At 44.2% G+C, this 13343-nt stretch overlaps 1 protein-coding gene across 1 annotated transcript in view; it reads right to left on the bottom strand.

The window, feature by feature from the left end:
- Positions 1-1058: 1058 nt before the first annotated feature.
- LOC147725326 (uncharacterized) overlaps positions 1059-13343 on the bottom strand; it is a 36942-nt gene continuing 24657 nt past the window's right edge. The window contains exon 3 of the mRNA XM_086964435.1: positions 1059-1618. Coding sequence (XP_086820561.1) covers positions 1059-1618 — 560 coding nt within the window. The remainder of the gene's footprint in view (positions 1619-13343) is intronic.

Raw genomic sequence — 13343 nt, 5'->3', positions numbered from 1 at the left:
GGCCGTCTTCCATTCATCTCCTGAACGCATCCGAACCAGGTGATAAGCGCCCTTGAGATCCAGCCTCGTGAAAACCACCGCCTCTTTAACTTGTTCCAACAGCACGTTGATGAGGGGAAGTGGATATTTATTCTTGACTGTAATGGCGTTCAAAGCCCTGTAGTCCGCTCAAGCGCGAAGTTCTCCATTGGCTTTCGGGATGAAGAACAACGGGGAGGCCGCTGGAGATTTGGACTCTCTAATAAACCCTATCTTCAAAAGCTTGTCTAGGTATTCACGGAGGTGTACGGTTTCTGGTTCAGTCAGCGCATACACACGCCCCACTGGGATCTTAGCACCTGGAATCAGGTCAATTTGACAGTCGTAGGACCGGTGCGGTGGTAAAGTTTCTGCCTTTCTTTCACTGAACACCTCCGCCAATTCACGATACTCGAATGGAAGTTCTACATCCTGTTCGATAGCGGTGGCTATGTGATGTATGCCAGCTAAACCAGAAGCAGGACCTGATTTCACAAAATAACAGTATTGTTGACAGTAGTCCGACGTGAATTGTAGGGTTTGACCCTCCCAATCAATGATGGGGTTGTGTCTACGCAACCAGGGAAGACCCAGAATCACCCCGTACTGAGGTGCATGAATGATGTTAAAAAACAACCTTTCCTGATGGTCCTCACCCATCGTCATACCAAGCTCTCTGGTCTGCAATTGGATGGGCCCCGAATCCAACTTTCTACCATCCACGGCATACACAGCTTCTGGAGTCACTTTTTCTTCTAGAACAAGTCCTAAACCGATAGCCTTGGCATGATCCATAAAACATCCGGTTGCTCCAGAGTCCAACATAGCTCTTATCGCTAACGTCTTCTTTTGTACTTCCAACCTAACATCCACAAAAAAATGTAGACCTTCCTGTCTCTCATCTCCATCCAATGAAGGGATAATGAACTTACTTGAAGGAATCCCTTCCTCCACCTTCAAGCCTTCTCGTTTCCCGACTCTTGTTCAGATGCCACCACAGACACCTTCTTGTAATCGGTCCTTGTTTTGTTTCGATTAGGTCATTCCCGAATGAAGTGCCCTTTCCGGCCACAATATAGACACAAGCCCTTCTTTCGTCTATATTCCCTTTCTTCTTTAGTTAACGGAGACCTCACAGCACCTATTTCCATGGGTTCAGGTTTAGACGGGCTTGCCCCCTCCAGCCCTCTGGGATTCTCATATCTTGGTGTTATCCTGTCCTTTCTTCGGTTGTCTCCCTTACGATCACTGAGGCGATGATCCAGTCTCAGAACCAGACTGATCATGTCTTCGCAGGTACTGGGCTGCGGATCGATCTGTGCAAGTACATCTTTCATCTCCTCCGTGAGGCCGGTATAAAAAATGGCGTGCCTTTTTTCTTCAGGCCAATCGGTTTCAGCGATGAGTCTTCTAAAATCGTTGAGATATGCTACCAAATCTCTATTACCCTGTTTCAGGCCTAACAACTCCCTGTCTGCTGTCAGTGTAGCTGATCTGCGATTGAAAGTCTTCTCAAAATCAGAACGAAAGGTCTCCCAGTCTCGTAAAAGAGGATCATCTCTTTTCACTAATGGCACTGCCCATTGCGCAGCATCTCCTGCTAGGTACGAGATGAGAAAAGCTACCCTGGCGTGATTGGTGTTAAATACTTTGGGCTTACAGGAAAAATGTAACAACACCTGTGTAAGAAACACCTACACCTTACTACTATCTCCATGGAAGCGTTCTGGGGGGGCCAGGGGTATCGGGGCAGGAACTTCTACTACAACGGAAGATGCCTGCTGAGTACCAGCACTGAAGGGATTACGACTCAACCTATCCACCTGAGCCTGCAATGCAGCAGTCTCTGTCCTAGATGCTTGTAGCTCAGTTTGGACCAGCGCCAGGGCCGCCAAAATATCATCCATAGTGGACATTGTATCGTAATATCGGGAGGACTAAATTTCATGGGCCGCTGATTCTGTCAGGTCCAGGAGTCCTCGGGATCTTACGATGCACTATGGGGTCCACATCTCGACAGCCCCTGGGTCTGAATTAGAACAGACTCACAGGAATGATTGAGCGAGGGATTTTCAGGAAGGGTAGGAAGGGAGCAGCAGGGAAGGGAAGCTGAAACGAGAACAAGGCACCATGAGACAAGCACAGACATATAAGTATGGCACACAACTACGTAATGCTTCACCCCCACCCTGTTGTGAAGTAAAGGCAGTATACCTGGAGAGGAATAATTGGTTGGCTTTGCCTGGCAATCAAAAATAGATGAGCGTGTAGCTCAACCTAAAACACAAGAACCATGTGGTCAGTTTTCCTCTTTGATTCTTGTACACCAATAACATCTGTAGAGATTCACATACCAAAGTAAAAGTCTAATATGGCTTCAACAGGGGTCAATATGGTAGGTAGCCAGCCAGGCGAAGCTCATAAGTAAGCCTGGGCGTAGTTCACGTAGCCGCACTCCGCGAGCTACGCGAAGATGTACTTGCACTCCGTGAACTACGCATAGCTCCGCGAGCATGCGTAGTAGCTTGCTTGACCTGTTTGCAAGCCATTTTTCATCTTCGGGAGCGCCGTGGAACTCTGGAACCTGCTCGACACCACATCTCCAGACGTCGCCTTCCTCACGGAAACATGGATGAATGCCTCCTCAGCGCCCGACATCGCCGTCGCCATCCCGGACGGATACAAGATCACCCGGAGAGACCGCGTCAACGAGACAGGAGGAGGCATCGCCATCGTCCACAAGAACACCATCCGCATCACGACCAACTCAGACGACACCCTCACAGCCGCTTAACATCTTCACTTCCAGATACACACCGACCCCAAGACCACACTCAGAGGCACCCTCATCTACAGACCCCCAGGACCTCGCACACACTTCAGCGAAGACATCGCAGACCTCATCAGCCCGCACGCCCTGTCCTCCGCTGACTACATCCTCCTAGGGGACCTCAACTTCCACCTGGAGAACAACAACGACAACACCACCACCACCCTGCTGGACAACCTCGCCAACCTCGGACTCATGCAACTGGTGAACACCCCCACCCACTACGCCGGACACACGCTTGACCCAGTCTTCTCCTCCAGCAAGTACATCTCCTTCAGCCACTCCACCGGACTCCACTGGACAGACCACAGCAGCGTCCACTTCAGCTTCAGAAAGACCACGACTCACCACCACCCGCAACAGGTTCCCCGCAGGAACTGGAACAAGATCACCACCGACCAGCTCACCACTTCACTGAGCCAGAACCCGCCCGCCAGCTCAACGGACCCCAACCAAGCAGCCAACAACCTCACACAGTGGATCACCAATTGCGCTCGCCCAACCAGCCTCGACCACTCGCAGTCCGGCTTCCGCGCCAACCACAGCACCGAGACCGCCCTCATCGCAGCCACTGACGACATCCGAGCCCTGCTCGACAACTGGGAAACAGCGGCCCTCATCCTCCTGGACCTCTCTGCAGCATTCGATACGGTCTGCCACCGCACCCTAGTGCAGCGCCTCAGCAACATCGGAATCCAAGAGAAGGCACTGGAGTGGATCATCTCGTTCCTCACCGGAAGAACCCAGAGAGTCCGCCTCCCCCCGTACAGATCCAAGGCCACCGAAGTCATATGCGGCGTACCACAAGGATCATCACTCAGCCCCACCCTCTTCAACGTCTACATGAGCCCCCTCGCAGCCATCGTACGCCAACACAACCTCAACATCATCTCCTACGCCGACGACACCCAGCTGATCCTCTCCCTCACCAACGACCCAGGAACCGCCAGAACCAACCTACACGAAGGGATGAAAGACGTAGTCGAGTGGATGAGGAACAGCCGCCTGAAACTGAACTCAGACAAGACGGAAGTCCTCATCCTTGGATCATCACCCTCCACCTGGGACGACTCCTGGTGGCCCCCTGCCCTGGGCAGCGCACCCAAACCAACAGACCACGCACGCAACCTGGGCTTCATCCTGGACTCCTCCCTCTTGATGACCAGACAAGTCAACGCCGTCTCATCATCATGCTTCAACATCCTACGCATGCTCCGAAAGATCTTCCCATGGCTCGCCACCGAAACCAGGAAGACGGTCACACAGGCACTCGTCACCAGCCGACTGGACTACGGAAACACCCTCTATACCGGAACCACAGCCAAACTCCAGAAAAGACTCTAACACATCCAGAACGCCTCCGCACGACTCATCTTGGACATCCCCCGACACAGCCACATCTCCGGACACCAAAGAGACCTTCACTGGCTCCCCGTCAGCAAGAGAATCACGTTCCAACTCCTCACCCACGCACACAAGGCCCTCCACGACCTGGGCCCCAGGTACCTCAACAACCGCCTGACCTTCTACACTCCCACCCGCCAGCTACGATCGACCAGCCACGCCCTCGCCGCCGTGCCACGCATCCGAAAATCCACCATGGGAGGAAGATCCTTCTCCTACCTGGCAGCCAAGACTTGGAACTCCCTCCCCATCCACCTCCGTCTGACCCAAGACCACCTCTGCTTCAGGAAGCAACTCAAGACATGGCTGTTCGAGCAGTAGCGGACCCCCCCCCCCCAAGTGCCTTGAGACCCTCTGGGTGAGTAGCGCTCTATACAAATATCCTGATTGATTGATTGATTGATTGCCTGCATGCTCGGGATGTGTAGCGCGCGAAGTTACCCATGAGGTTTGTCCCGCCCGCTCGCGTCCCCTTATTTCCGGTCACTACTAACGTGTTCGCGAGTTATTCTGTGCCAGATTGCAGTTTCTGCATGTTCGCCAACTCGATCTTTCCGACAAGCATCCTCGCGCACGCGAAAATGCTATTGAGCGCGCGAGAACTACGCTTCGCAGCAGTTTGCGGAGTATTCGACAACTTCGCGTTCTCCGCGGAGCGCGGAGTTGCCGAAACTCCGCAAACTCCACGAACGGAGCGTAGTTCTTCGCCCAGGGTTACTCAGAAGCCCCTGTTGTACAAATTAAAGAAAAGAAGACAATAGTTATTGTCCAATGCCCCAGAAATACAACGCCTGGTTATCTCACCAGACATATACTCGATGCAGCATATGTGAGCAATACACCAGGTTCTTGATCCTTAAGAAAACATAGATTCTGCAACCAAAATGATGCTAAATACGTCTTTAGCTTGACAATACTCCCACGATATTTGAGCACTGCTTGGTAATCAAAGTCACATACATGAAGTTCCAGAATTCCCCTCCTCCGCTGGGAACTTAGACAAAGAGACCGACCTTTGAAACTAACAATACTCCATGAACAGGAAGCCAGTCTTTCCACGAAGCTTAGGAGGAAACTCCCCTGAACACCGATGCTCACACGGCGATTCGATAGTTCAGAAAAGTGCAGATGAAGCCACTAGACAAACAACGGACTTCATAGGATATTCAAGTAAGGAGCCTCAGCCGAGGACTCCTCCGTAATGGAAGGCACTGCAGGGCGCCACAAAACCAGAAGAAGCAAGCGCTCCGACTGTACTCACAGCCAGGATTTACAACATACACCAAAAGGATACGCTGGAGCACTCGGAACCGCCTTACCGTCTACCACGGAACCAGAATCAACGGCGAGCGCTGTGGTTTCTCACCCGGTAATGTTCCTTCCGCGTGTGACGTCAGCAGGACGGGCGTCGCTTGCTGAACCTAGAAACCTGGGAAATGTAGTTGGATTAGCGCAAGACGTCTCAAGGCAGGGTTCGAGACTAGACCCCGCCGTGAAACCTGACACACCGGAAGATCTTACGTAGCATGCGCAGGATTTTGAAGCACGACGAGGAGACGGCGTTGACTTGTCTGGTCATGGAGAGGGAGGAGTCCAGGATGAAGCCCAGGTTGCGTGCGTGGTCTGTTGGTTTGGGTGCGCTGCCTAGGGCGTGGGGCCACCAGGAGTCGTCCCAAGCGGCGGGTGAGGATCCCAGGATGAGGACTTCCGTCTTATCTGAGTTCAGTTTCAGGCGGCTGTTCTTCATCCAACACTTACCCTACTGTAGCACCACACTGGAATTAGAATAGTACATTTTACCTCTACACTATCCAGCATTTACCCTACTGTTGCACCACACATAGTAGCCCAGCACACTTTAAGCACAATTTATTACAGTGAATGAGTCAAAGAAAGTTTGGTTTCACGAACGAGTCGATGTTTTCAGTTTCAATTGTTCTTTATTGTTCAATCTTTAAAAACTTTTGACAGCATCACTTTCGGAACCGCCAACGCGTTTCGTCCCAACCAGGGACTTCTTCAGGGCTTGAACAGTCAATATAGTCTATTCTGGTTGACAATTTCTTATAAGTTCTTGTTGACAGTTTCTTATGAATTCTTAATGGTAATAAAGTATTTCAGTAAAAGGAGTATTCTATTTGGTGACCCTTTATCGTTTCTTCATGTGGTTAAGGCATCATGTTTGATAGTCGGAAGGTCAATTTTACAAAGTAGTAACCCGGATATGGTAGTTCGGGTCCGTAAGGAGGGTCCTTGATCGTCTCTGCTCCAACAGGAATCACCAGCCCTTTGTTTGCACCTTTCTGTTCACCAAAACTGATAGGGACTTTTTAGACTAGTGCTGGCACCTTATGCTTTGATTCCCTTTCTTTTGTCTTCCTAACTGTTGCACCACCCTGGAGCTAGATTAGCAATTTTAACCCCTGCACTATCAAGCATTTACCCTACTGTTGCACCACATGGGAGTTAGAATAGTATATTTTACCCCTACACTATCCAGCAATTAGCCAACTGTTGCACCACACTAGAGTTAGAATAGTAAAATGTAACCCTACACTATCCAGCACTTACCCTGATGTTGCACCACCCTGGAGTTAGATTAGTAATTTTAACCATTACACTATCTAGCATTTACACTACAGATACCACCAACCTAAAGTTAGATTACTAATTTTAACCCCTACACTATAAAGCATTTACCCTACTATTGCACCAGACTGGAGTTAGAATAGTAAATTGTACCCCTACACTATCCAGCACTTACCCTACTGTTGCACCACTCTGGAGTTAGAATAGCAAATGTTACCCCTACACTATCCAACACTTACCCTACTTTTGCACCACACAGTGTTTAAATCTTTATTTTTACCCCAACACTATCCAGCACCTACCCTACTGTTGTAACACCCTGGAGTTAGAATAATACATTTAAATCCCCTACAATATCCAGCACTTATCCTACTGTTGCACCACACTGGAGATAGAATAGAAAATGTTTACCCTACACTAGTAGCACCACACTGGAGTTAGAATACTACATTTTACCTGTACACTATCCAGCACTCACCCTTCTGTTGCACCACCCTAGAGCTATATTAGGAATTGTAACCCCTACACTATCAAGTATTTAGCCTACTGTTGTACCACACAGGATTTAGAATAGTAAGTTGTACCCCTACACCATCCAGTACTTACCCTACTGTTGCACCACCCTTAAGTTAGAATATTAATTTTAATCCGTACACTACCAAACCATTTCCCTACTGTTGCACCACCCTGGAGTTTGATTAGTAATTTTAACCCCTTCACTATCAAGCATTTTTCCTACTGTTGCACCACACTGGAGTTAGACTAGTACATTTTACCCCTACACTATCCAGTACTTACCCTACTGTTGTACCACCCTGGAGTTAGAACAGTAAATTTAGAAACCCTACACTATCCAGCACTTACCCTAATGTTGCACCACACTGGAGATAGAATAGAACATGTTACCCCTACTCTAGCCAGCACTCACCCCACTGTAGCACCACACTGGAGGTAGAATAGCAAATGTTACTCCAACATTATCCAGCAATTACCCTACTGTTGCTCCACCCTGGAGCTAGATTAGTAATTTTAACCCCTACACTATCAAGCATTTAGCCTACTGTTGCACCACACTGGAGTTAGAATAGTAAAGTTTACCCGTACACTATCCAGCACTTACCTAGAATATTAAATTATACCCCTACACTATCCAGCACTTACCCTACTGTTGCACTACCCTGGAGTTAGAATAGTAATTTTAACACCTACAGTAGCCAACAATGTCCCTACTATTGCACCACACTGGAGTTTGATTAGTAATGTTAACCCCTACACTATCAAGCATTTTCCCTACTATTGCACCATACTGGAGTTAGAATAGTACTTTTTACCCCTACACTATCCAGCACTTACCCTACTGTTGCACCAGACTGGTGTTTGAATAGTAAATTTCACCCCTACACTATCCAGCAATTGTCCTACTGTTGCACCACCCTGGAGCTAGATTAGGAATTTTAACCCCTACACTATCAAGCATTTAGCCTACTGTTGCAACACAGAGGATTTAGAATACTAAATTATATCCCTACACTATCCAGCATTTACCCTACTGTTGCACCACCCTGCAGTTAGAGTAATACACTGTACCTCTACACTATGCAGGACTTACCCTACTGTTGCACCACCCTGGAGCTAGATTAGCAAGTTTAACCCCTACACTATCAAGAATTTACCCTACTGTTTCCCAACAGGGGAGTTAGATTAGTACATTTTACCACTACACTATCCAGCAATTACCCTTCTGTGGTACACCCTGGAGTTAGAGTAGTAAATTTAAATTTCCTACACTATACAGCACTTATCCTACTGTTGCACCACACTGGAGATGAATAGAAAATGTTACGCCTACAGTAGCCAGCACTTACCCAACTCTAGGTCTACACTGGAGTTAGAATAGTAAATGTTACCCCTACACTATCCAGCACTTACCCTACTGTTGCACCACCCTGGAGCTAGATTAGGAATGTTAACCTCTACACTATCAAGCATTTAGCCTACTGTTGCACCACACAGGATTTAGAATAGTAAATTATACCCCTACACTATCCAGCACTTACCCTACTGTTGCACCACTCTGGAGTAAGAATAGTAATTTTAACCCCTACACTATCCAACAAGTTCCCTACTTTTGCACCACCCTGGAGTCTGATTAGTAATTTTAACCCCTACACTATCAAGCATTTACCCTACTGTTAGAATAGTAATTTTAACTCCTACACTATCCAACAATTTCCCTACTGTTGCACCACCCTGGAGCTAGATTAGTAATGTTAACCCCTACACTATCAAGCATTTACCTTACTGTTAGAATAGTAATTTTAACTCCTACCCCATCCAACAATTTCCCTACTGTTGCACCACCTTGGAGTTTGATTATTAATTTTAACCCCTACACTATCAAGCATTTACCCTACTGTTGCACCACCCTCGAGTTAGAATAGTACATTTAACCCCTACACTGTCCAGCGCTTAGCCAACTGTTGCACCATACTGGTGTTTGAATAGTACATTTTAACCCTACACTACCCAGCACTTACCCTACTGTTGCACCACCCTGGAGTTAGATTAGTAATTTGAACCCCTACACTATGAAGCATTTACCCTACTGTTGCACCACCCAGAAGTGAGAATAGTAATTGCAAACCCTACACTTTCCAGCACTTACCCTACTGTTACAACACACTTGAGTTACAAAAGAATTTTTTTCACCTACACCATCCAAAACGTATACTACTATAACTGAAATTTAGTGCAATTTAATGTATGGAAACTAACTATATTTCATTTTGAAATACATCTTTTAAAAATTACAATGAACTATTTTACTATTATTTTATTATTGTTAAGCCACTAATTATTCACTATTAATGAAACGTAGAAATGAATTTTTAAATTAATAATATTACATGTTTGCACACAAAAAGCTTTTTTATTATTAATGAAAAATAAAGAATGTAATAAATAATAATCCTCTAAAATAATTTTTTAGTAAAAACTTATTTTTAAATTGTAGTAAAGATATATTTTCCCACGCTTTTTCATTCATGTGAATGGTGAAAAACATCCTTTATTTATTTGTACAGTATCCCATGATGTAGCCGCGTCTACATGATTCCTTTTAATATTTGGTTGATCGCGGGACAGAGCAGACGCATGTTGGACCAGCTAAAATGTAAAAAAAAGTTATTGTAAATATTAAACATTTAAAAAATGTGGTACTTAAAATATTAAAGATATACATTTTGTAAAAAAATATTAAAACATTATTTACTATTAAAAACAATTCAAGAATGTGTGTTTTAATAACAATTATAAAACATAATAAAAAAAGAAATAAACTTTAATAATATGTACACTATGGTTTAACTTTTATTATTTACATATCAATATTTACAATAATGTAAACTTTATAAAGATAGTAATTGTCCGATTTTGATTTTTGTATCTTCAGTTGACGTTGATGCGTAAACCTGAAACGTGAAAACATTCACTATGAGGATCGTCACCGGACAGAGAAGAAGCAAGGGAGACCTGCTTTAAGGTAAGATACTTTTAATTTTCTAAAATGTATAGTGCATGAGTGATATTTAGTGTAAGGTGAGACGAGGTGGGTTGTTAGATGTTAGAAATGAGTTTTATGTGATTTACATTACAGTTCACCAACCATGTTGTTAGCATATGCCATTGCCCACGTCTGGTCACGTGTTTACCTATCAAAAATTGGAAAGTTATTAAAATAGGTTGTACAAAGGTTGTCTTTTCGTAAAAATATTTAATGTTTTTCAAAAATGGAAAAAAAGTATTGTTGATTAAATGTCGTAAAAAGAAAAGATCAAGTATCGTCACTTAGATTGTATTTGGATATCCGATGGAAATGATTGGACATTGTGGATTTTTTGGATCACTACATTGTTTTATTTGGATTATTTCATCGATGGTTTGCTTTATGGGCTTACAAACTTTGGAAAACTTCAAAAAAATTAGAGAACTTTCGTATTTTGGAAATCTATGGATTTTAATCGAATCGTTTTTGAAGAAGAATTACTTATGTTTTTCAAACTGGATTGTGACAATGGTTTTCGAGCTTTTACTTTTCAATCGACTTATTCTATAAAGTATTTTTCAAAGGACTTGGTTGATGAAAAGAATCTGCTCAATCTGGAAGTCAATTTTTTGGGGAACATCACATTTTTGGAAAAAAGGTAGCTTGGAATGCAAAAACTCCATTTGGATTTTCACTTGTGGATATGTTTTTGTGAAAAGGCACTCTTGCTGTACAGATATCTGGATGTAAAGACCAAGAGTGGAAAAATGAAAACAAGGTAAGGTGACCCGACTTTTAAAAATTTTGTAATTTTAAAATAAGGCCAATTTTTAAAAGATGTCATTTTTAGGCCAAAAGTGTAGTGTGTGTTAGTAATGTAGGACGTGTGCAAGATTATCTATGTAGTCTGAAGCCACAAACAACGAAAATTGTTGTAGTGCATCAAATAGTCTTCCCGGCATTTCCATAGATTTTTTGCTAATTTGTGGGTTCAGACTACCAGTTAATGAGTGTGATATTCTCATTTCTTAGAAACTTTGCTCCTTCATCAAAATTTTCAAAAAATGAAAGTTGTGCCATCCCTCTATGGCATTGTTTGTCTTTGCTCCTCCTTCTAAGCAGCTCGAGTAGCAGTTCCACCACTCCACATGGAAACATTGCTGCCTCCGGCGACCCGACCTGCTTAGATGCCCAATCCCTTTGTCTTCAAAATAATTTAGTAAGGGTGCCATTTTTTCTTTGTTTGAGGTAAAATAGTCAGATTCAGTAATTGCAGTGAAGTACTCGTCTATACTATCAGGAGGAACAAAGCAAAGTGCAGTGAATTGTCTTAGTTCAAATTGCAGTTAGCTATTTGAAACATAATCCTCAACTATGGATGTCTTTTGTATTTTATGCCAAAATGCCTGAGAAAAGTGGAAAAAACATCCTTGAATTTGGGTATCCATGTACGTTTTGATAATAACATTATCATTGCAAATTCAAAATCAACAATTACATTTCTAGGACTTTTGTTAGATGTTTTGTATTTGAACACTGTCAAAAGTTCAGTGTAAGTTGAGGATTGTTTATCTGGTAGCAAACTGTACAGTAAGGGGACTACTGTCTTGTTAATTTTAGCATGAATGGTGTATATATGGGGGAATTTATAGGGTGAGCTTTGAAACGTTCCATCCATCATCCAAACATCACTATTCTCAAACCTAACAAGAAGGCATTCAAAACTTTAATCATAGACCTTAGACGTTCCCACCCAGTACGCCTGCGCGCATGGGTTGGCGGACTAGTCTTTACAAGATACTCCCATGTGACTGGCCTCCTCCGCGATGCAATCACCCATGTGATGCACCACTACCGCCACTCGCAGCCTATCAAATTCTAACTCCCAGACCAGTTTTGAACAGTTAAGCGGGACACGACTGGCTGCATAGGTCAGAATGATCTTTTACTCCGACAAAATGTAAGTACAGTCTTCCCCCCGCCCCCACTTTTCTTTAAAATAACGGACGTTGCCTAACACGCACTACAATCGCGTGACAAACCATGAATGCTCGATATCTCGATCTTTTACGGTCCACATTTATTTCCCTCGGCCAGAGTCAGGAGGGATAGCAGACCGTGATCAAGTCCTTGAGGAACAACTACATAGAGTCAAAGTGAGCCCGCCTTTGTTAGTCTTACATGTTGTTCTTCATAAGTTTGTTTAATTTATGTTAAGTGTGTTTCTGTAAGAAACTTCACCCGCTAGCACTGATAAAGATAGAGATAATGTCTCACATCACTGTGCCTATAAGCGACTTTATTTTTATCACTTTTTAAAACCAAATTAATTCTCATTACTTTAAACAACGAGGGATGCGCCTGTTACACTTATTATACTCCTATATCACAGAGGCACAATGTAGCCACGCATGGTTAAATTATTAGGTAACAGGCATGCCATTTTCTTCGTCATGTGCATGATGTCTAAAGCTTGTATAGAAGAGTGCGCCTAGTCCTCACGATGGTATGAATTTACAAGCATCTGGCAACTGCAATATATGTGTTTTTTACAGGTACTCCAGACCTTGGATTTGTGAGTAAAAACAATCCACTACACTCACAGCACACTTTAGAGTGTCTGTTGATACCTATGCACTAGTGACCAACTAATTTTGGGTCACACACTTTTTTGGTCCTGACAAAAGCCCTCTTAACCACCTAAAGGGATGAAGCTAGTACACCTAATAATTTGTAAAGGGATACAGAGGTACCTAAAACCTCAAGTTGATTCCCCTATTATTATTTTTTACTCATGTCATAGGGCCCTTCTATTAAAACTTTTAAAAGGGTTCCCTAAAGACATTTTCATCAAGTAATTTTCACTTCACATAGCACTTCACTTTATTTTCACAAACAACCTGCCCCACTGTAATTCAGGCATTGAAGCACAGCTGGATTGCGCTAGGCAATCTAGCT

The sequence above is a fragment of the Lissotriton vulgaris genome, chromosome 3_2 (genome assembly GCF_964263255.1).
Source record: "Lissotriton vulgaris chromosome 3_2, aLisVul1.2, whole genome shotgun sequence".
Taxonomy (NCBI): domain Eukaryota; kingdom Metazoa; phylum Chordata; class Amphibia; order Caudata; family Salamandridae; genus Lissotriton; species Lissotriton vulgaris.
This window is presented reverse-complemented; position numbering and strand designations above follow the sequence as displayed.